At 41.3% G+C, this 25,755-nt stretch overlaps 1 protein-coding gene across 1 annotated transcript in view; it reads right to left on the bottom strand.

Annotated features, from left to right (window-relative positions):
- Positions 1-25,755, bottom strand: part of gpc5a (glypican 5a) — a 752,664-nt gene that overhangs the window by 581,052 nt on the left and 145,857 nt on the right. Inside the window, 5 exon segments of the mRNA XM_034192522.1 lie at positions 7,754-7,879; positions 8,022-8,064; positions 8,067-8,154; positions 12,141-12,374; positions 12,453-12,913. Coding sequence (XP_034048413.1) covers positions 7,754-7,879; positions 8,022-8,064; positions 8,067-8,154; positions 12,141-12,374; positions 12,453-12,913 — 952 coding nt within the window.

The raw sequence follows: 25,755 nt of genomic DNA on the forward strand, positions 1-25,755 counted from the left end.
TGTTTGAGAAAAGTGTATAAATTGTGTAGTTAGGGGTTTTACAGCCTTAAAACATCTATAATAATTGTAAAAAATAACGCTGACTACTTCGCGGATTTTGCTTATCGCGGGTTATTTTTAGAACATAACTCCCGCGGTCATGCCACAGTCATGTGGGGTTGATGTGTTGTGTGCGTGAGGTTGCACCACTTTTAGGTTTAAACATCTTGTCCAGTGCTTGGACACTGTGGAATCCACTGTGACTAGAGTGACCAGACGTCCTCTTTTTCGCGGACATGTCCTACTTTTGAGACCTAAAAAAATGTCCGCGGGGAATTTCAAAATCGGCCGGGATTTTGTTCAACTGCCTCAAACATAATACATGTACAGTACATTGTCCATAGAATTGCCACTCCGTTCCATTTTACTCCATTCCAGGTTTCTGAGTATTGTTTGCAAATTAGTCACGCCCTTCTCCTCAAATCCAGTCACTTTGCATTGTGTGTGTGTGAAGGAAGTAGGGTGGGCTAGCCAGTCTACCCCGAGTGTTAACAAGCGAAAGCACGTGTGTCCGCCCGTTCTACGGCAATGCCGAAATGCAAATGCACGTTCACGGAGGAGTTGAAGAAAAAATTCCCGTGCTTTCGTCAGGGTCACGATCCCTATGAAGCTGAGTGCTTGACATGTAAGGCAGGCACTTACGTGTCTGTGGCAAATAAAGGTGCCAACGACCTGCAGGTACACATAAATTCAACCAAGCACACAAAAGCAGCGAGGGGCGAGAGCTCATCATCTAAAGTCACGGATTTCTTTGTGACTAAGTCCGAGAGTGTAGCTGTCACTGCAGCAGAAGGCAGCTATGCTTTTCACACAGTTAAGCACCACAAAAGCTACAGGTCAATGGACTGCACATCTGGCTTGTTAAGGAAGGTTTTCACAGACTCCCCAACAGCTCAAAAATTCTCATGTGCCCGAACGAAGACAGAAGCCATTGTAAATTCCGTGATAGCCCCCCATTCTGTTGACGTTGCTTTAGAAGAACTTCAAGGTATTCCCTACTGTGGCGTGTCCACTGATGGCAGCAACCATGGAGCAGTAAAACTGTTCCCTCTGCTGATCCAATATTACGACTGGAAGAATGGTGGTGTGCAAAGCGAATTAATCGAAATTAGAAGCACCCCAAATTAATAAGATGACACCATTGCTCAGTACATAAAAGACACACTGCAAAAGAAGGGAATCTTTTCTAAATGCATTGTATTTACTGGAGATAACTGCAATACAATGTTTGGAGGAATCCGGCATAATGAGGAAGGAAAGAATGTTTTTGCAAATTTAAAGAAGTCCCTGCAGAACACAGCTCTTACTGGTGTTGGCTGTCCAGCTCATATTCTGAACAATTGTGTTCACCATGGCGCAGACACACTAGACCTTGACATTGAGCAAATCATTTTCAAAATCTATCATTACTTTCATATCTACACTGTCCGCACAGAGAATTTGAAGGAGTACTGTGAATTTGCTGATGTTAATTACAGGGTTCTCCTCTCTCACAGCAAGACACAATGGCTGTCATTATTCCCAGGGATTGAGAGATTGCTACAAATGTATCCAGCTTTGAAAGCATTCTTTTTGTCCCAGGACAGGCCACCACTGCAGATCAAGACGTTTTTTTTGAGGATGAGCTCAGTGAGATTTACCTGTGGCAAATGCATTCACTGATGTCAGTGCTTCAGTCCAATATTCAAGAGATGGAGAGGGAGGATAACTCCATTGTGGAGGTGAAGAGGATTCTGAACAAGGTCCAGAGCTTGCTTCATGAGCGCAAGATGAACAACTTCATGCCTCTTAAAGTCAAAAGTATGCTGGCTCAAAAGCAGAAGGATGGATATGGGCAAAGGTGTGACCAGTTCAGTGCTCAGGTTCAGGGCCTGTACAGTTCATGTCTTGACTACCTTCAGAAATGGATGACACCCATGGAGGAGTTTTCCACGTTTATGTGGATGGATCTGAGTGAAATTCCAGACTGGAATGATGTGGAGGCCTGCATCAGGAACCTGGCTGAAAAGGGAGTCGAAGTTGATGATGCAAAGTGCTTTGATCAGGTCACCAATCTCAAGAAATTCATTGAGAAAAATGGTGCGGAATTCAGTGATCTACAAGCACATCAGAGTTGGACCAAATTTTTTGAAAGGTCAAAAAGTGTTGATTTTCATTCAGAGCTGCTCAAGATGGTACAGTTTTTTGTTTTTTTTGCCATACCTGCCCACAGTGCAAATGTGGAGCGCATCTTTTCACTGATGCAAGCGCAGTGGACAAAGGAGAGGAATCGCATGTCTGTGGATTCACTGAAAGGGATTTTGTGCACCCAGTACAATTTCAGGAACATGACCTGCAAAGATTTTCATACCTACTTAATGGGTAATCATAAACTGTGGAAAGAGATGCTGTCTTCTGACAAATACACCCCGCAAGAGGAGGACTGAAGAGGAGCCAATTTTTTTTCAGGAGGACTGAAGAGGAGCCAATTTTTTTTTTTTTTTTTCAAATGCTGCACTGATGGCCCTATTTCTTTTTTCTTTTTTACTTAGTCTACCACTATTACACTCAAAAATGTCAGTGTACATATGTTTTTGTTAGTGTACATATGTTGTTTTGTGTTATTCGGGCCAATAAATGCAATTGTTATACAGACACCATGTCATTTGTGTCATAACATACACCGATACACCGATGAATCCCCCCCCCCCCCAAAAAAAAGGTGTCCTCCTTTTCGGAAACCCAAATCTGGTCACCCTAACTGTGACATCTGTCAATCTGGATCCGGATCACCTCCAAAATTCAGTGGAGTCTTCCATGTCCTAATATCTATCTGTGGTGAAAATTTGTTGAGAATCCATGAAGTAGTTTTGACGTAATCCTTCAAAGGCTATATAAAGTGAAATCTTGATTCAGAATCCAGATCCAGATCACCTCCAAAATTCAGTGGAGATTTCCATGCACTAACATCTATCTGTGGCGCAAATTTGGTGAGAATCTGTGAAGTAGTTTTGATGTAATCCTTTAAAGCCTATATAAAGTGTAATCTTGTACCAGAAATCTTGATCCAGATCTGGATCACCTCCAAAAATTTAAGGGAGTCTTCCATGGCCTAATATCAATCTGTGGTGCAAATTTTGTCAAAATCTGTGCAGACATTTTGCAGTAATCCTGCTAACAGTCAGACAGACAGACAGACAGACTCCACCAAGAAGACAAAAAAACACAACAGGTAGGCATCATTATTCTTTTTGCTTATCGTCTTAGGACCACAGGGGGCGCTATCCAAGCATCCCAAATGTGCCTTCCAGCAAACCCAAAGCAGTGAGTACTTTTTATAGGTGACACTATTGTATTTGAAAGTAGACTGATGACAGCGTCATTTATTAGACAGGATTCAAATTACAAACATCCATTTGTGAAGAGTATTATGATATGTTGTGGTGAATGGACTGTTTGGGTGTGGTAAATTGAGATGGAATTTGTGGAAGGATTGGTTTGTTCACATGGAAAAAAAATACCACTCTACTTCATTCACCTGGCAGAATATGATACACCCGGGTTGTCATGGTGAAGAACACTGCGTCACATGAGTGCCCGATGAAAAAGTGCATTCGGGAGTCACCTGGACTGTCGAACAAGTCGCACATTCTGGCAGGTATTCTTAAAGTAATCCTGATATGTCACAAGACCAAAACCGTCCTAGTTTGCTGTTATTTGGATACACTTAGACACCACGACACACACAAAGTTTTACTATGTTAAACACGTGACTACTTCCATAACTAATGTGGGCTGTCTGTTACACAGACTAGGCTAAAGATGGGAAGGGCCATGGTATACTCTCAGTATACCATGGCCTACAAAGAAAATGCATGATAGGCTTCCCAGAGTCCAATGTCTAAGGTCAAAAACAATGACCTTTGTCAAATCAAGGTCATTGTCTACGTAAAATACATATAATCCATATATCTCATGAACTACACAAGATATTGAATCTATGTTTTCTGCTCCGGCTTTTGCTCTCTTGGGGCTAACAAACAGATCAGATATCCGAGGCCAGTGATGTTACCTGATGCCATCAAGCAACGTCTGGATGCCTTGTTCTTGGGATTTGGAAATTTAAAAAAAAAGACAAAAAAAGAAGAAAAAAAACACACAGTTATCTTTAATCTCTGAAGTAGTGTTGATTTGTACTAACAAGAGGGTCAGACTATAACAAAAAAGCAAATTGGTTCATATCACACAGGGACAAAAAAGTAGGTTACGAGCAAAATATTTGGTGATAGTCCTTGATTCATATTAATTTATGAATGAACAAATTGTTTAGGTGTCACTTTAATTAAATGTTGTCACAGAATGGTCCATTGACTTGTACAGAGAATACAACTACAAATCAGTCTGGAGTTTAGAACTAATTTTTTTTTTAATGATCTATAGTCAAAGTTTAATGAACCATATCAGAAACTGGAATTACAGTGGGGAAAATAAGTATTTGACCCCCTGTCAGTTTGCAGGTTTTCCCACCTACAAGAATGGAGAGGTCTGTAGTTTTTATCATAGGTACACTTCAACTGTGAGAGACAGAATCTAAAAAAAAAAATCCAGAAAATCTCATTGGTAATGATTTTAAATAATTATTTGCATTTATTGCATAAATAAGTATATGAACACCTACCAACCAGCAAGAATTCTGGCTCTCACAGACCTGTTAATTTTTCTTTAAGAAACCCTCTTATTCTGCACTCTTTACCTGCATTAATTGCACCTGTTTGAACTTGTTACCTGTATAAAAGATACCTGTTCACACACTCAATCAATCACACTCCAACCTGTCCACCATAGCCAAGACCAAAGAGCTGTCTAAAGATACCAGGGACAAAACTGTAGACCTGCACAAGGCTGGGATGGACTACAGGACAACAGGCAAGCAGCTTGGTAGAAGACAACAACTGTTATGATTATTTATTAGAAAGTGGAAGAAACACAAGATGGCTGTCAATCTCCCTCGGTCTGGGATTCCATGCAAGATCTCACTTTGTGGGGTAAGGATGATTCTGAGAAAACTCAGAACTACACAGGAGGACCTGGTCAATGACCTGAAGAGAGCTGGGACCACAGTCACAAAGATTACATTAGTAACACATGATGCTGTCATGGTTTAAAATCCTGCAGGGCAGCAAGGTCCCCCTGCTCAAACCAGCACATGTCCAGGCCCGTTTGAAGTTCACCAGGGACCATCTGGATGATCCAGAGGAAGCATGGGAGAAGGTCATGTGGTCAGATGAGACCAAAATAGAGCTTTTTGGAATCAACTCCACTTACCATGTTTAGAGGATGAGAACAACCCCAAGAAAACCATCCCAACCGTGAAGCATGGGGGTGGAAACATCATACTCTGTGGGTGCTCTTCTGCAAAGAGGACAGGACGACTGCACCGTATTGAAGGGAGGATGGATGGAGTCATGTATCGCGAGATTTTGTGGCAAACAACCTCACTGAAGATGGGTCATGGCTGGGTCTTCCAGCATGACAATGACCCCAAACACACAGCCAGGGCAACTAAGGAGGGGCTCCGTAAGAAGCATTTCAAGGTCCTGGAGTAGCCTGGCCAGTCTCCAGACCTGAACTCAATTGAAAATATTTTGAGGGAGCTGAAACTCCAAACCTGAAAGATTTGGAGAAGATCTGTATGGAGGAGTGTACCAAAATCCCTGCTGCAGTGTGTGAAAACTTTGTCAAGAACTACAGGAAAACGTCTGACCTCTGTAATGGCAGACAAATGTTTCTGTACCAATTGTTAAGCTCTGTTTTTCCAGGGGGTCAAATACTTATTTTATGCAATAAAATGCAAAATTAATTATTTAAAAATCATACAATGTGATTTACTGGATTTTATTTTTAGATTCTGTTTCTCACAGTTGAAGTGTACCTACGATAAAAATTAAGACCTCTCCATTCTTTGTAGGTGGGAAAACCTGCAAAACTGACAGGGGGTCAAATACTTATTTCCCCCACTGTAGCACTACGTAAAACTGAAGGAAGGTTATTCTGAAATTCACGTCACAATAGGATGAGTTATTTTCAAAATAGCAAGAGAATTTTGATGAGACAGACTGATTCTGAAACTATGATTTTCCACTGTCATTGTGTACAACAGGTAGATCAGTGGGATAAGGAGCTGAGCTACCAATATGTAAACTTGGGTTCAATTCTAGGTCACATAGCCTGTGTCTTAGTACAAGACACTTCATCTGCATTGTCTCGGTCCATCCAGAGCCAACTGGGTACCGGCCTCAGATGGGAAAGTAAGGGGCCGGTCACACAGCGATAGCTGAACAAAGGATAAAAAGTCAAAAAGTCACAAATTGTCAAGAAAACGGGACGAATGATCCTGCACCTTTCCCATCACTGAAAAGCCTGCGACTCAAGAGCGCAAAAAGGAACGAAACAAAACCGAAACTAACGAAAGATAAACAAAGTGAATGTCAACCTCAACGCTTTAAATGAAATCAAAAGGAAACATTCACAATGACGTGACTAAGAGCGGGTATGAGACCAAGCGTGGCCAGCCTTGTCCGCATGCCCACAATACTTGCAGGTGCGGGATTTGGTTGTCTTGACAACAGGTGAGAGATGTTTGTCTTCACAACAACAGTGTGTGTGCACACGGAGACTAGCCACAAACAGTTGGAACGTGTGTAGTTACAGTGGTTGATAAAATGTTATTACTACTATTGATTCTGTATGACAACGTTGCTTTTCGTCCCGCACATGGATGAGTCATCAGCGATACGAGGATGTTATGTTCAGCTCGTCGGAGCTTCACTTATTGATCCGTTCAGATATCTTCAACCTTCGTCCAAGACATCGGACTTGATAGGTTGGACAAAGTTGGACGACAGTCAGACAGAACGCTGACATTACGGGAACTACGCAAATGATGAGGAACCATCAAGACAGAAAGCAAAACGAAATACGGACAAATTGAGGTTGTCGTTGGTATTTGTTCACATTTTTCAACAGTTTGAAAATCTTGACAAAATGCCAGCTGCAGGAACAAAGCTGGACGAAGATTAAACAATGCCTTGGAAAGTCTACATAAGTCCAGATTTCTTGTTTTGCTTTGGGCTTCATTGTCTTTCGTTAGTGCCGTGTCACCAGGGCTTTAGCTGCGTTGGACTGGAGTCGCATCCGGGGGGAGTCACAGACATTAAATCTGGAAGGAACCAAGTCATGTTGCAAAAGGTTTGACGCACATGTGCAACGATTTCTTGAGCAATCATCTGTGCAGTGATGCTCACATTGAATAGAAGCTATTTCAATTTTACAGTATTTCCTAAATATTTTCTGTGTTATCCACATGACATACGCTGCCACTGCTAGAATTTAAAGTGACCAGAATGGACTGTCAGCTTGTGTCAGTAGTACCTCTGGTCTTTTCTCACCAGGCCAGGTTTACACAATGAGACGGCTCCAAGCTGAAAGCCTGGGCTGACCCAATCCATGCAAGGATTTTAGAGACCTCACACACTGAACAGGTACTGCGTCCGCCAAGATTATCTCTTAACTCGTTAGCTCATCTTTACGTCAGGCAGTGAAGTATGATGGCACTTCCAAGACATGTGAAAGCCGGAACCATCGTGATCCAAAGAAGCAATAATTAAATTCCCAAAATGAAAACCCAGAGTTTAAAAAAAAAAAAATCCAGATTCAGAGTATTAATTAAACACACCTTTTCACAATGTCGCCTCCATTCCAGCAGGAAAATCCATCACCAGATGCCAACTCACTGACACACAGCTGATCGGCCAGGCCGCCGTAGTAAGTTCGATAAAGACGCAGACTGTTCAGGAACTCCCTGCCACAGCACGGATACAAATGACTCAATTTTAACTTTAATGTGCAGGTTTAAATGACCAAAAAATAGATGGAAAATGACAATAATCAAATAAAAAGGTTTTCTGACATCTTTTTTGTCCCATTATCAATCAGTCACTTACTTTCTCCTGATAGCGAGTGACACTCCGGTCAGTCTGAAAGAAGCTTGAGACCAACAGTTTCTCTGCTGCTGCTACGCCTGATGCTGACTGATTGCACGGGCTTCCTGCTCGGCACGCCACAAATTCTATGTACCTATCAATAAAAAAAGAAAAAAACAAGATGTTTGTATATGCACATGAAAGAACTGCTGAAAAACTAAAACTGACCCAGGAAATCACACATAGTTTGTGGCCAGCAGGACAGCCAAGCCAGTCACATCCACACTCTGCAAGATCAGCCTATCAAGTAGAAGTGACAGGAGGCACCCACTAGATGGAGGTGTGGCATCTTAATACAGCCAGATTAGTGCTGCTGTGTCTTCAGGAAAGCATACAGAAAGTTCCACAATGTTAAAAACCTATTGGTGGAGGGGATTTTAAGGGCTGCCCATTGACACTGATCAAACATGTTTTTGTTAAGTGGAATATCTTTGGTCTCTATCACTCATATCTAGAAAAGCAATGTAATTTGAAAGTCAGTGAATATTTATTAGAGATGGTTTAAATCAATCAATAAGAAATAAAAGGAAGGAAGGAAGACAGACAGACAGACAGATACAACCCCAATTCCAGTGAAGTTGGGATGTTGTGTAAAATGTAAATAAAAACAGAATACAATGATTTGCAAATCCTCTTCAACCTATATTCAATTGAATACATCACAAAGACAAGATATTTAATGTTCAAAGTGATAAAGTTTATTGTTTTTGTGCAAATATTTGCTCATTTTGAAATGGATGCCTGCAACACATTTCAAAAAAAACTGGGACAGTGGTATGTTTACCACTGTGTTACATCACCTTTCCTTCTAATAACACTCAATAAGTGTTTGGGAACTCAGGACACTAACTGTTGAAGCTTTGTAAGTGGAATTCTTTCCCATTCTTGCTTGATGTACGACTTCAGTTGTTCAACAGTCCGGGGTCTCCGTTGTTGTATTTTGCGCTTCATAATGTGCCACACATTTTCAATGGGCGACAGGTCTGGACTGCAGGCAGGCCAGTCTAGTACCCGCACTCTTTTACTACGAAGCCACGCTGTTATAACACGTGCAGAATGTGTCTTGGTATTGTCTTGCTGAAATAAGCAGGGTCATCCCTGAAAAAGATGTTACTTGGATGGCAGCATGTGTTGCTCCAAAACCTGGATGTACCTTTCAGCATTGATGGTGCCATCACAGATGTGTAAGTTGCCCATTGCATGGGCACTGACACACCCCCATACCATCACAGATGCTGGCTTTTGAACTTTGCACTGGTAACAATTGGATGGTCTTTTTCCTCTTTTGTCCAGAGGACACGACATCCACAATTTCCAAAAACAATTTGAAATGTGGACTCATCAGACCACAGCACACTTTTCCACTTTGCGTCTGTCCATTTCAAATGAACTCGGGTCCAGAGAAAGCAGCAGCGTTTCTGGATGTTGTTGATGTACAGTAGTGTTCAGAATAATAGTAGTGCTATGTGACTAAAAGGATTAATCCAGGTTTTGAGTATATTTCTTATTGTTACATGGGAAACAAGGTACAAGTAGATTCAGTAGATTCTCACAAATCCAACAAGACCAAGCATTCATGATATGCACACTCTTAAGGCTATGAAATTGGGCTATTAGTATAAAAAAGGGTGTTCACAATAATAATAGTGTGGCATTCGGTCAGTGAGTACGTCAATTTTGTGGAACAAACAGGTGTGAATCAGGTGTCCCCTATTTAAGGATGAAGACAGCACCTGTTGAACATGCTTTTCTCTTTGAAAGCCTGAGGAAAATGGGACGTTCAAGACATTGTTCAGAAGAACAGCGTAGTTTGATTAAAAAGTTGATTGGAGAGGGGAAAACCTATACGCAGGTGCAAAAAATTATAGGCTGTTCATCTACAATGATCTCCAATGCTTTAAAATGGACAAAAAAAAAAAAAAAAAAAAGAGACGTGTGGAAGAAAATGGAAAACAACCATCAAAATGGATAGAAGAATAACCAGAATGGCAAAGGCTCACCCACTGATCAGCTCCAGGATGATCAAAGACAGTCTGGAGTTACCTGTAAGTGCTGTTACAGTTAGAAGACGCATGTGTGAAGCTAATTTATTTGTAAGAATCCCCCGCAAAGTCCCTCTGTTAAATAAAAGATGAGCAGAAGAGGTTACAATTTGCCAAAGAACACATCAACTGGCCTAAAGAGAAATGGAGGAATATTTTGTGGACTGATGAGAGTAAATTGTTCTTTTGGGTCCAAGGGCCGCAGACAGTTTGTGAGATGACCCCCAAACTCTGAATTCAAGCCACAGTTCACAGTGAAGGCAGTGAAGCATGGTGGTGCAAGCATCATGATATGGGCATGTTTCTCCTACTATGGTGTTGGGCCTATATATCGCATACCAGGTATCATGGATCAGTTTGGATATGTCAAAATACTTGAAGAGGTCATGTTGCCTTATGCTGAAGAGGACATGCCCTTGAAATGGGTGTTTCAACAAGACAATGACCCCAAGCACACTACTAAATGAGCAAAATCTTGGTACCAAGCCAACAAAATTAATGCCTCGCAGATGTGAAGAAATCATGAAAAACTGTGATTATACAACTAAATACTAGTTTAGTGATTCACAGGATTGCTAAAAAAAGCAGTTTGAACATAATAGTTTTGAGTTTGTAGCGTCAACAGTAGATGTTACTATATTATTGTGAACACCCCCTTTTCTACTTTTTTTTTTACTAATAGCCCAATTTCATAGCCTTAAGAGTGTGCATATCATGAATGCTTGGTCTTGTTGGATTTGTGAGATTCTACTGAATCTACTGGTACCTTGTTTCCCATGTAACAATAAGAAATATACTCAAAACCTGGATTAATCTTTTTAGTCACAAAGCACTACTATTATTCTGAACACTACTGTATCGCTTTCGCTTTGCATGGTAGAGTTTTAACTTGCACTTATAGATGTAGCGACAAACTGTGTTAACTGACAATGGTTTTCTGAAGTGTTCCTGAGCCCACACGGTAAGATCCTTTACACAATGATGTCGGTTTTTAATGCAGTGCCACCTGAGGGATCGAAGGTCATGGGCATTCAATTGTGGTTTTCGGCCTTGCCGCTTACATGCAGAAAGTTCTCCAGATTCTCTGAATCTTCTGATTATATTTTGGACTGTAGATGATGGAATCCTTAAATTCCTTGCAATTGAAAGTTGAGAAACATTGTTCTTAAATTGTTGGGCTATTTTTTTCCACACAGTTGTTCATAAAGTGGTGATCCACACCTCATCTTTGCTTGTGAACGGCTGAGCCTTTTGGGGATGCTCTTTTTACACCCAGTCATGACACTCACCTGTTTCCAATTAACCTGTTCATCTGTGGAATGTTCCAAACAGGTGTTCTTTGAGCATTCATCAACTTTCCCAGTCTTTTGTTGCCCCATGCCAACTTTTTTGAAACGTGTTGCAGGCATCCATTTCAAAATTAAATATCTTGTCTTTGTGGTGTATTCAATTGAATATAGGTTGAAGAGGATTTGCAAATCACTGTATTCTGTTTTTATTTACATTTTACACAATGTCCCAACTTCATTGGAATTGGTGTTATAGATATCAGTGTTGTCACAGTTACTTTGAAAAGTTACTTTTTAGTTACTTGATGCAGTTATTTCATTAGCAGCTGCCGACAACTTATAACAAATAATCTAACTAATAAGATAACTTGTAATCTAACTTGGTTACGCTTAAGATTGAATAATCAGCAAAGTAACTAATCAGCAAAGTAACTAATAGTTACTTTTCTGAGTACTCAATCTTAAAAATAACCATAGATAGATAGATAGATAGATAGATAGATAGATAGATAGATAGATAGATAGATAGATGGATAGATGGATAGATGGATGGATGGATGGATGGATGGATGGATGGATGGATGGATGGATGGATGGATGGATGGATGGATGGCTAAGGGTATATCACCACTATGTTCTTCTTCTGGTTTACCCCAGTTGATGCCGTTTCTCGACGGTGCAAAGGCCAAGTACATTTTTTAGATTCACTTCCTGGCACAACATAAATCTCTCCAAACACCACTTCTGACCTGTGTTAAAAGACGAGGGCCACTTTTTTGTGCATATCCAACAGCATTGTGTATTAGTGTATGAACTCCATGTAACACTTGTTCCAAGTCCTGAGCGCCTTGCATCCGCGCTGACAAGCCCTCCATAGAGCGCACAAACTCTCTCCAATGGGTGTCGATCTCTGCCATGCTTGCCAAACAGCCCCGCATGACGTTGAGGCAGTAGCCCATGCAGGGCTTCGACTGGGTTAATCCCTGTGAAGAAAATAAACGAGGGATCAGTGATGGAAGATGATAGGTGGTAAACGTTCAGCCAGAGACCTGAATCCATACCTGACAGTGAGGACAGTACTGCATCTTGAGAAGGGCCCGTCGACATTCACGGCTCACCTGAAGGTGGTCAGTGGTGTTGATAACTTCTATGCCCAGGTGTAATGCCTGGAGGAGGAGTTTCCCAGAAACTCCTGAACGAGTTATCTGGTCAACAAGGAGACCAGGTGCCACTCCAAATGGCCTCACGTCACGACTAGACAACCTTACACACTCCACATAGCTCTGTGCAATGTCAGTGATACCTGGGTTAAGAAGGTGATTATATACCAGCGGAAAGAGGGCATCAAAGAACCGTTGAACAATGTCATCCACACCAAGTTCAGATCCCAGCAAGAATAGTCCAATATCAGTGAAGAGCTCCCGCACAGGGGCCATAGCCTGATCGGCCATGCTGGGGTAGGACTCACGGAGGACAGCATTACTGTGGTTCTCTGCTTGTTTCATCAAACTTTCAAAGATCTCTGTGGGATGGAAAGGAGGAGAGAGACAGAGAGTCAAATACAGAAAGAAAAGTTATCGTCAGGCCAAAATGTGTCGCTTGTCTCGCTTTTGTTAGGTTCTTCGTGATGCCTTTAGGTGTTGTAGGACTAGAGCCCAAAATTTAATTTTTTACAACTTCAGTCAAAATTCTAATCAAGCCCAGCTTTGAGAACTGCACTGTATTAGAAAAATCCTCTTTTTGAAAAACTGCTTAAAGCTCCAAGATACATTTTTCGACCTTCAAACTGTGTAGTGTAGTTTTTAATACTGTTGTGCATTTTTTATTTACTCAAGTCATATTCCTATAATAAAAACAGCAACCATTAACATCCGCGCAAAGTTAGTAAGTCCCTTCAGCTTCTCCCTTGTTTCACTCAGGGTCGCCACAGCAGATCAGGTGGATCTGCATGTTGATTTGACACAAGTTTTATGCTGGATGCCTTTTGTGATGCAGCTCCACATTACATGGCGAATGGGCAGGGGTATCCTTGAACCGCGAACCTTCTGCATGGGAAATAAGTGCACTTAACCGCTTGGCCACCATTTGTGCTAAGCAAACTGATGGGAATTGCCTTCTTTCACCAATGCACGGTTGATATAATCCCATGTGTAAAGATGGTTTTCCACATGCTATGTTTGCGTTGCATCACTTATCGTCACATCTATGTGGTGTTTTTGGTCTACAGACGTTTGGGAAATTGGTGGGAAAAAACGTACAGCTATGTGCAGAGATTTAAAAAGAGAGAGATTATTATTATTATTTTTTTTTTTAAGTAAAAGAGAGTGTGGCAGGGATTATAACAAGAACCAGAGTGCTCTGAGAGCACAATATCCCCCGATGGCAAATGCTGCTGTGTTACAAGTGCTTGCTACATTTTTATAACATTTCAAGGTATGTGATAGTTGATTTCAGAATGCACATGTCAACTCATGAAACTGGACGTGTCTAGGTTTGTTAATCAAGGGCCATAACTCTGCCAAAATGTGTCAAACTTGTACAATATTACAATGCATATTACCAACCTATAACAAGGACTTGTAACAAGTTTTATGAAATTCCTCCTAACCGATGGAATCTAGATTTGTTATTCAAGGGCCATAACGGGTAAAATGGACCCAACAGGAACAATATGACAATATCCGTATTACCAACCTATAACAAGGACTTGTACCAAGTTTCACGAAATTTCACCTGAAAATGTAAGAGAAGTTGAAATCAGAATGCAGGCACCCACTTATGAAACTGGCAGAGTCTAGATTTGTTAATCAAGGGCCATAACTCTGGTAAAATGGGCCCAACAGGAACAATGTGATAATGTGCGTATTACCAACCCATTACAAGGACTTGTACCAAGTTTCATGAAATTCCATCTAACTGACGGAATCTAGATTTGTTATTGAAGGGCCATAACTGTGGTAAAATGGACCTAACAGGAACAGTATGATAATGTGAGTATTACCAACCTATAACAAGGACTTGTACCAATTTTCATGAATTTCCTTCTAACCGAAGGAATCTAGATTTGTTATTCAAGGGGCATAACTCTGGTAAAATGGGCCCAACAGGAACAATATGATAATATGCATATTACCAACCTATAACAAGGACTTGTAAAAGGTTTCACGAAAGTTTACCTGAAAATGTAAGAGAAGTTGAAATCAGAATGCAGGCACCCACTCATGAAACTGACGGAGTCTAGATTTGTTAATCAAGGGCCATAACTCTGGTAAAATGGGGCCAATGCAAACAATATCACAATGTGCGTATTGCCAACCTATAACAAGAACTTGTACCAAGTTTCATGAAATTCCTCCGAACCGACGGAAATTCGATTTGTTATTCAAGGGCCATAACTCTGGTAAAATGGGCCCAACAGGAACAATATGATAATGTGTGTATTACCAATCTATAACAAGGACTTGCTGTAGTATGTATGCGTCATGTTTCCTGATTTGTTCTAATTCTTGTCATAGTTATGTTATATTCTGTTTTCTCCTGTTCATTATTCTGATATTCCTCACACTCAGCTTATTATGTTCACATCACTGCACCTGCCCCATGTCTTTGTCTCCCACCTTGTTTATGTCTACTTTGTGTTTTTGTTCACTCCCACTCTTGCACCAGCTCACGTGTCTTTGTGTATTAAATCACTTCAGTTTGTGCACTCCCCTCCTCACAATCCTGACTGTGCATTATCTCTGTTCACTAGCCACGCCCCCTTTCCTGATTGTTCCTCACGTGCACCTCGTTGATACCGCCTGTCCCTCGTTTCACACTAATTAGTCCACATGCATTTAAACCCCACAGTCCTTCACTTCCCTGCCAGATTGTTGTCTCAGTACACTTTCCAGTGCCCTTCACAGTCCTGTTTTTGTTAAGCCGCGTATCGAACTACTGCTTTGTGTTTCCTCGACCATGCTTCTTGCCTCATCCCAGATGTCGGTGTTTGCTCATGCCTCTGATCCCTGCTCGTTCAAGACTGCGTCTCTGCCTAATCCTGCTTGTACTTCTGCTGTGCTGACTGACCACATGTGTACCGAAACCAAGCCTGGAATAAAGACCATGATTTCTCCTACTTCTAATCCTAGTCTGGGAGTTTGCATTGTGGGTCCAGACACCATGGTAGCCGGGCAGCTGCCCGCTCTGACAATTAGTTTAGCATTATATTATTATTTCAATTGTAATACTTGGAAATGTTAATGTCATTATGACGTAATTTATGTGGAACTTTCAAAGTATCTGCTCCAATATAATTAAATATACAATTAGTTACTGAAAACATAGGTTTGGATGACAGCAGACTAAACTACAAATGACTCCTATTCCAGGTGTGGCCCACTTGTAAATTTTGTATGTACTTAAGAAAAACTCAAAATATGAAAAAATTGCTTGAAGCTTGAAGTTCTCTTAAATTACTCCAAAAATATTATATACAACCCCTGGCAAAAATTATGGAATCACCGGCCTCGGAGGATGTTCATTCAGTTGTTTAATTTTGTAGAAAAAAAGCAGATCACAGACATGACACAAAACTAAAGTCATTTCAAATGGCAACTTTCTGACGTTAAGAAACACTATCAAGAAAAAATTGTGGCAGTCAGTAATGGTTACTTTTTTAGACCAAGCAGAGGGAAAAAAATATGGAATCACTCAATTCTGAGGAAAAAATTATGGAATCATGAAAAACAAAAGAACGCTCCAACACATCACTAGTATTTTGTTGCACCACCTCTGGCTTTTATAACAGCTTGCAGTCTCTGAGGCATGGATTTAATGAGTGACAAACAGTACTCTTCATCAATCTGGCTCCAACTTTCTCTGATTGCTGTTGCCAGATCAGCTTTGCAGGTTGGAGCCTTGTCATGGACCATTTTCTTCAACTTCCACCAAAGATTTTCAATTGGATTAAGATCCGGACTATTTGCAGGCCATGACATTGACCCTATGTGTCTTTTTGCAAGGAATGTTTTCACAGTTTTCGCTCTATGGCAAGATGCATTATCATCTTGAAAAATGATTTCATCATCCCCAAACATCCTTTCAATTGATGGGATAAGAAAAGTGTCCAAAATATCAATGTAAACTTGTGCATTTATTGATGATGTAATGACAGCCATCTCCCCAGTGCCTTTACCTGACATGCAGCCCCATATCATCAATGACTGTGGAAATTTACATGTTCTCTTCAGGCAGTCATCTTTATAAATCTCATTGGAACGGCACCAAACAAAAGTTCCAGCATCATCACCTTGCCCAATGCAGATTCAAGATTCATCACTGAATATGACTTTCATCCAGTCATCCACAGTCCACGATTGCTTTTCCTTAGCTCATTGTAGCCTTATTTTTTTCTGTTTAGCTGTTAACGATGGCTCATTTGTTTTGTTGTGCATTTTCGATTTTTGAGACATATTGCTTTGTTTTCTGTTATGTGGGCCGCTGAAGAGGAGGTACTGCTGGCCCACCATCAGAGGGCGCCCTGCCTGAAGTGCGGGCTTCAGGCAGGAGAGGGCGCAGCCACCTCGCAGGAGCAGCCGGGAGTGACAGCTGTCAGTCATCACCACCTCATCACCAGCTGTCACTCATCAACCACAAACCACCATCACCATAAAAGCCGGGCAGCAACTCCACCTCGCTGCCGAGATATCGTCTACCCTGTAGGTAATACTCTCAGCCGTGTTTGGTGCCCAACGCACGTGATTCTCTTCTGAACCGTTTGCAGGTGTCCTGATTCTCGCTACTTGAAGCTGGAGGCTGGGTTCGCGGATGGTGGAGGAGTGACACCTTTCACTCCTCACTCCGATAAGTAGTGACTCAGACTCTGCATAAACTGTGTTCTTGTTTTGGAGGTGGAGGTGTTTTTCCCACCAGAAAAAGGAGAAACTCGTGTTGCTGACTGTTTACTGGGTGTGTTTTCACACACTCACCCTTAACTGTTTTTCTGCCTCCTGCCAGCAGTACCAGATCTGACAGCTGGAGACGGTGGCCACCTGGGGACTCAGGACTTGGCAACTCCGGCGTACTTCAGATCCGTTGGCAGTGGAAATCGTGTGGGACCCGACTCTTCTCTGGACAGACGTCTTCTATCCTCGAGCCTGCCCACACGTCACCTCTGTATATTGACTGATATCAAATTCTGTGATTGTCTGTATTTCGTTGTGCACATTCACAACATTGAATTGTTACCTTTTGGCTCATCTACTGACCGTTCATTTACGGCCCCCTGTTGTGGGTCCGTGTCACTACACTTTCCCAACATTTTCAGTCTTGACGCTTTGATGTCTTCCTTGGTCTACCAGTATGTTTGCCTTTAACAACCTTCCCATGTTGTTTGTATTTGGTCCAGAGTTTAGACACAGCTGACAGTGAACAACCAACATCTTTTGCAACATTGCGTGATGATTTACCCTCTTTTAAGAGTTTGATAATCCTCTCCTTTGTTTCAATTGACATCTCTCGTGTTGGAGTCATGATTCATGTCAGTCCACTTGGTGCAACAGCTCTCCAAGGTGTGATCACTCCTTTTTAGATGCAGACTAACGAGCAGATCTGATTTGATGCAGGTCTTAGTTTTGGGGATGAAAATTTACAGGGTGATTCCATAATTTTTTCCTCAGAATTGAGTGAGTCCATATTTTTTTCCCTCTGCTTGGTCTAAAAAAGTAACCGTTACTGACTGCCACAATTTTTTTTCCTGATTTCTTATAGTGTTTCTTAAAGCCAGAAAGTTGCCATTTGAAATGACTTTAGTTTTGTGTCATGTCTGTGATCTGCTTTTTTTCTACAAAATTAAACAACTGAATGAACATCATCCGAGGCCGGTGATTCCATAATTTTTGCCAGGGGTTGTACTATGAACAAATCTGTTCATACGAGTGGTTGTTGTGTATGTGAAGTATTGTGCTGCCTTGAAATGATGTAAAAATTCATGTGTACATTTTCTTACATTTCTTTTCTCCTTTTCTTACATCCTACTGAGTAGTTAATGTTGTAGCTTCTGCTACTGGTGTCTGCAAGTACCATTAAAATTCAGTAAAGTATGTCTTCTATAATATATTCCAGTTCTAAAGTAGAACTATACTAGTGTATACTAGGGTATATCTAAATATCTAAAAAAGGAAGAGTAGAATAGAGTAGAGTAGAGCCACTTAGGTGCCTGGTCTTGAGAACCATGAACAGACAACATCAAGGGCCATAACCCTCTCACAATTGTGTACACAAACTATTTCAAAGTTAAGAAACAGAAACAATTCTGCTCATGAATGGTGGAAAACCATTCAAAGAGCCTCCTTCACTGTATGATGGAGGACAACAACATAATGAAAGACAATAAATATAACGCAATGCTAAAATACCCTTGGCCATATGAGCATTGTGTTCTTTATAATTTGCAGTTGTTTAATGAATTATTAAGATACTATTGTCTTGCATACAATTTGTACATTTTCAATAAAACCCCTCTATCAAACAATCAAAAACAATATTTACATTTTAAGAGCGGAAGTTGTGTAAATCAAGGAATATTTGTAGATCACCCTCTGTGCATTTGCAGGTATTAATGAGAGAAATGTAATGCCATAGAAGTTAGCTTGGAGTTAGCTGAAGTTAGCATGCACGCAAATGTCTGCAAAATGTCTTGTAAATGACTCCAGGGGTGTTATCAGGTTACAAAAACAGCGCTTTCAGTTTTAGAAGTGTTTATTTCTCGCTAGCTTTTACATAATATATGACAAACAGAATATATTTACACACAAAGGAAACAGAGTTTTGCAGCTAGCTATCAGCCTGTGATGTCACTGCTAGCGTCCACGAAATGTCTTGTATGTTCAGAGGTGTTATTATGTTTCACAACTACTGTTTTAACTTTTAGAAATGTTTATGTCTTGCTAGCGTTTACATAATATATGAGAAACATATATATAAACACAGAAAATGAAGCAATTTTGGAGAGACCAGCCACTGACATCACAATGCAGCTCTACTCTGATTGGTTGTTTATTTTTATTCTATTAAAATAGGACCAGCCATCTTTGAACTTGTCCAAGGTCTGTGTCCCAAGAAATGTTCCCTGTAAATTTGAAGACTCTGGCAGTAATAGGACTGGACGTATGCTGAGCACAGACAGACGGAAGAACGCAAACTCTTTGCAATACCTGATAACCACATTTGATGGCCTCAAGTAACAAGATGCACACAAAATAATTCCTTCACAGGCTTTGTATTCTGCTTTTAAACATGCAAAAAAAGATGGAAAGTCTGACATTACGAGCATTCCAAAGAGCACCCCTCACCAAAACTGGAACATATTTTGTGGACTCCTAAGAGATCAAAGAGTTCTAACAGGATTATAAACTGTAAGCAACACAACAACACCCAGAGGAGCCTGACAATTCAGTAAAACATTCACTTCCACCAGATCAGAGCGAGGGAGAGGAGGTCGCAGCAGGAGATGCAGCCCGATGTGTCGTTCTCATGTGGGGAACAGCCTGTCAACTCCTCTGTCCCTCCATAGAGGGACAGAGAAAGAACAAGATCTGATGAAGAGGGAGAACATGATAAGAAAGGGCAGAGGTTAAAGCCCCGTTTACACATAGACGGTAAGAGCTCCCGGAAGCGTCCGGAAGAGTTTTTGGCCGTCTTAAGGATCACACGCCGCTGTTAACGCCGGCACTAGGGGGCGTGGCTTAGTTCCGGCTTTACCGGGAATCGTCGAAAAAATTATTCAACATGTCGAATAATTCGTGTGACGACGGAGACAACGCGATCAACGGCGTTTGACACTTTTTAATCGCCGTTTCATCCTGCCCCTCCCTGTAGTGCCACAGTTTACACCGCCGTAATTGGCGGCCGGTGTTGTATCCCTAATCAACGGCGTGTAAAACGGCGATAGAGCCCACATCGGCGTGCTCAAAGGCGTTTTAACAGGCGACAGAGGAAGACAAAATGGCGGCGCTGGAGGACAGTACGCCGTTCTAAATGCCACCTCCCGGTTAACGGCGTTTCAAACGGCCAATAGGCGGCGGTCAGTATGAAAATGCTAGCGCGCTGCATACAGGTCTCTCACTCGCGGCCAGCTCCAGATATTTTTGCAGAGAAGCTCCAGTATGCCTCCTAAAAGAAAAATGACAGCAGCAAGGACTTACCAAGAGGTCTGGTTCAGAAGCAGAGGGTAGCCCTGTGGTGGAGACGAGCAACACGTTGAGGAGGGAAAAAGGAAAGGAGAATAAAAGGCTGAGAGGATGAGCTCCCTCCCCCTGCAGTGACAGCTGCTTCAGCCTATTATACTCTGGGGGCGGTGCCTATATGCAAAAGTTCCTGGAGTAACACAGGACTTGCCTGGATAAATCCAGCAGTACACAGGGCATTATCGGAAGCAGCAGAACACCGCCGTTCTCACGCACGTCTTAACCTGCGATTGTAAAGGATAGAACTGGGTATTAACCCCCATTGCCTGACGTGTGCCGGATGCTACGGCATCAAAACGCCACTTTATTTGGCAGATTTAGCAGTGTTTTATCAGCGTATTTGCAGCTAGTACGGTGCTCAAAACGCCGGTGAAATGCTCCGCACCTTTCCACCGTGAAAACAGCTGGAACTACCGCGAACTTCGGTCTATGTACTACCCGCCGACAAAACCGTCTATGTGCAACCTGGGCTTAACAATCAAAAAAGAAAAGAAAATGGAAAAGAGGTAAAGGTGAGAAAAATTGTTAAATTCAGAGGACAAGCACATAATTGTATCCTTTCAGCCTGTATACACACAGGCTGTGATTACCCAGGTAGGCACAAACACAACACAACTAGATAAGACATTTTAAAAGGAAAAGCATTCATTGATATTCTCAATGTACACATTTACCACATTGAAGAAAAGGGTAGAACAAAACATCAACAGCAAATTATGCTGAGCTGTGCTCATGAAAATTCAGTAAGGTATATCTTCTATAATACATTCCAAATCTAAGGTAGAGCTCTACTAGTGTATACTAAGGTACATCTAAATATCTAAAAAAAAAAAAAAAGTAGAGCCACTTAGGTGCCTGGTCTTGAGAACCAGTGATGGTAGGTTGAAAAGCTTTTTTATCCCATGGGAACTCTCCCTACCCACCTAAGCGGCTCAAGAATATGGACAGCATGTATATAAGTGACATTTACACAATCAGGGTAGTAAACAACATATACAAGAAATATAGTTACTACATAATATTATAGGCGTTAGCTCCTGAGACCTAAATGGTCATACAGGAGAAGCTTGTAGTACAGTGGTCCCTTGCTATAACGCGGTTCACCTTTCGCGGCCTCGCAGTTTCGCGGATTTTTTTAGTGCAATTTTGCATGCTTTTTTTCTTTTTAACAGCACATTGTGTTCTGCGTCCTTTTCAGGTGGGCCGGTCGCGGCACCGGTCGGCATCACCGCGATTGCTCTCACTGCCTCCGATGCGCTTACTGAGTCTGCGGGTTCGGTAAACGCAGCAGCGGGCCACTCACACCGCCCTCCTGTCTGCTGTGCGGAGCTGCGCCAAATCTGGCAACAGGTCCAGAGACTACGCTCGCTGTTTTGATGCAGATGTTGACCGCAGCCGCAGAGCTCCGTGGCCACCGAGAGAGGACTTGGATTCTTTGTGGGTCCCGCATCCATACCTCCGGAGGCAGTGAGCAAAGGGAGAGTTCTGTGTGTGTCTGTTTATAATCTTCTCACCCAGAAGAAAAAAGAGAGTGTTTACACAGGAGAGAAAAGTGAGAAAATGTTAATGCCTGTTTGAGAAAAGTGTATAAATTGTGTAGTTAGGGGTTTTACAGCCTTAAAACATCTATAATAATTGTAAAAAATAACGCTACTTCGCGGATTTCGCTTATCGCGGGTTATTTTTAGAACGTAACTCCCGCGATAAACGAGGGACCACTGTACGGGGTCTGTTAGAAAACTATCCGACCTTTTCATTTTTTGCAAAAATCATATGGATTTGAATCACGTGTGATTGCATCAGCCAAGCTTGAACCTTCGTGCGCATGCGTGAGTTTTTTCACACCTGTCGGTTGCATCATTCACCTGTGAGCAGGCTTTGTGTGAGCACTGGTATAAAATGTCTGAACGATTTGGAGCTTTGCTGCATCAAATTTTTCCAGAAACTGTGAGAGACCTCCAGGTGGACACCAGTCGGAAAATTCAGATGCTTGACAGTGTTTGAATGAATGTAAGGTTACAAATGTAACTGTCTGAAATTATTTACTATGAATGAACTATGAAGCTTTTTGTTAGTATCTCTTTCATATTGAAATAAGCCGTTTAAATATATGAAGAATATGATAATTCCTCTTCCTGTGGAGAACTGGGATGAGACCCCAAGGCAGACATTGAATGTCCTGAAGAAATTACAGTCCACCTGAAACTACCTCAGGATACTCCACAATGTGCTGTAAGGATGGGCTAAAGACACCCCGTACTGGATAAGTAGGTATAACATGAAAATACAGAATGTAATAATGGATGGATGGTTTGCACAATTCTCTCGCTCTTCGTGTCCTAAAATATAGGCTTGCATTTAACCAGGAGAAAATACCTTGAAGTACCTTTATGGAGCTATTGTATGCCATAGAAGTAAAATCAGAAGAGGTCGTGATGTTTTCGATAACAGTTAATCCGCTAACTGAAAAGTTATCTTTTATAAAGCTAAACCGAATAAACCCCTAAAAAATGTAGCGGAAGTTACAGATAAAAGCTAAACTGATAACTTTCAGTATTGATTTCAGTACACTAGCAGCTACTGACACAACAACGAGCCAGTGCTTGTGTGCCAGATTAGCTTTCTCTCAGCAAAAGAGACCTAGTGACTGAGGAGGAGGAAGAAAAAAGAATTTCTCATTACATCATAATGACTCACCGGCATATTACGCAAGTCATCAACAGGCATACAGTTTTAACTCAGGGTTGAAATTTTAACCAAACTAATTCCAGACAAGTTATTTAAATTAATATCATGTCTAGGTTTTATAAAGTGAAAATATCAGCTATATGTTTTAGTTTTAAAGTAATGCACTAATTCTGAAGGTTTTAGTGTTTGGACCACACATGCTGCAGTGCACTATGGGTAAAGTTTCATGACAGGAGAAATGCGCTGAGACGCTTTGATGAGGCAGCACTTTAACCGCTGCACACGGACAACACTATTAAACTCTTTGTATATTGTGCTTAAAACTCTTGTGAATATATTATCTGGGTTTATAGACAGTTATTATTTTTGTTTTATGTAAACATGCCAGAAGCTCAGGTTTATTAAAAGTTTTCAGGGTCTCTAATGCCATCTATTGGCTGGTAGGAGAGTAAGGAGGAGAGTGTAGGAGAGTACGAGAAATAATCTTTTTTCTCTCTCTTCCTTTCTCTCCTGTAATCAGCTCTCTTCTGCCTGCAGAGGAAAAAGTTGTCTGTCTGCTAGGAAATATTTAACAGGTAGGTACTAAAATCTTTGACTCCAGACTTCACAAATGTTTTTAACTTTAAGCTTTATTTGCTATGCCTGCAAAAATATGTCAGCAGTCTAAAAATGATTGGACCTAAATTTATCAGAAGCTAATTGGTCCACTGATCATTTTCAAAGTTATCTGAAAAAAAGCTTCAATAATTAGCAGTTAGCTGATTAGCGGAACTGTGCCCACCACTGACTCTGGGGGAAAAGGACACATGGCTGACCTCTCTCTCCTCATTTCCTGTCTGTTTCTTCAATGTTTTAACAATCAAAGGTAGATATATTCCTTAAAAATGGACTAATGTTGTAACACTGGCATATCAGCATTCCAGCAGAGAATTGTTACATACATAACACCTAAATTGATCCTTGTCACGTGATATTGACTGCTCATCCCATTTGCCATTGTGTTCCATTTACCGTGCAAAATTTGGTTCCATTCACCGTGCAAATTTGGACCCATACATTTTGTACCATTGCACACCTCGACCACTGCATGCTCACACTAGCGGCGACAATGCTCAGCTTAAAAACAAACAGCTGCCCAACACAGTGCCCAGACTCGCTGAGTAATGGACTGGAAGGCTGGATGCTCTGAGGGAGCTCGAGAGCAAGTTGTTGGGGGGGGGGGTAAGTCCTGGTAAAGGACACATGCCGGTTTGGCCCTGCCGCAGCTCGGAGCTTGCAGGGGCCACTGGGGCACAGCAGGCTCTGTCAGATGACACCTGGGTGAGACGGGACATCTCTGTCTCGCTGCCGAGCTTTGGTGGACACTATAGGACCAGGAAAGGCGCAAGTACCTTTTCTCTGGTTTATAAATTAATAAAATATCACATGACTAGTATCTAGTTTAGGCATTATATGAAACTAATAATGAATGTGTTTTTATTCATGCAATGGAAAAATATTTCATGAGGTGAAAAATAAAATGTTCCAATTAACGAGACTCCATAACAATGTTTCAAATCACTGGTGTTTCAAAAGTTTCTAAATGTTATTAAGTTAACCATTAGCAATCAACAGTGCAAATGATCCCCAGCCAAACATTCTATCTATGTTCTAATTACAGTTTTACTTCATCGTTCTGGTGTACATCATCCCATATTTGCCCACTTACTGGATGTCATGTTTCGGTGAAGTTAAGCATGCTTTTGGTGATATCATGTGGGGGTGGGCATATCAGCATTGATCTTAGGATTTGGTGCATCAAAGTTCGCCTCTCACTACATCATCATTATGCACGCTTTTTAATTTGGCATTTACTATTTTTGAGTGATCACTTACTCACCCACTCATCTGCATTTTTACTGTCTAGGCCCAAGCTGTTACCAGTGCAGACAACATATATGAAGATGCATCAGAATTTTGGCTCTCTGTTGGGACTGTTTACACAGAGACTGCTACCTGCTGCTTTGGACTTGAATTAACAGTCTTTTTCAAGACTTTTTTACTTTTTTACCTTTTTACTTTTTTTTTTTTTTTTTACTTTTTTACTGTGCTCCAACGCCTAAGGAAGACCTCTAACGGTCGAAACATCGCGACGGAGCACTTTTATCAGCTAACTTTCATCAGCGTTGGCAAGCTAACTAGCTTGCTAACGCTTTCGTTTTTATTTTTTTTATTTTTTTTATATATATATATTTTTTTTAGCACTGTTGTCGTGCGTTATCTGTGCTGCTCCACAGCGTGTTTAGTCGATTTTTATTTTATTTTAGCACCGTTGTCGTGCGTTCGCTGTTGTCGTGTGTTGCCTGTGCTGCTTCATGGCCTGTTTGGTGCCTTGATTGGGGCACTCCTTCTGCTGAATCACCTCTAAATTATTTACACATTATTCACTTTGTGTGTTTTTAGGAATCCG

Source organism: Thalassophryne amazonica, chromosome 2, assembly GCF_902500255.1.
Source record: "Thalassophryne amazonica chromosome 2, fThaAma1.1, whole genome shotgun sequence".
Classification (NCBI taxonomy): Eukaryota; Metazoa; Chordata; class Actinopteri; order Batrachoidiformes; family Batrachoididae; genus Thalassophryne; species Thalassophryne amazonica.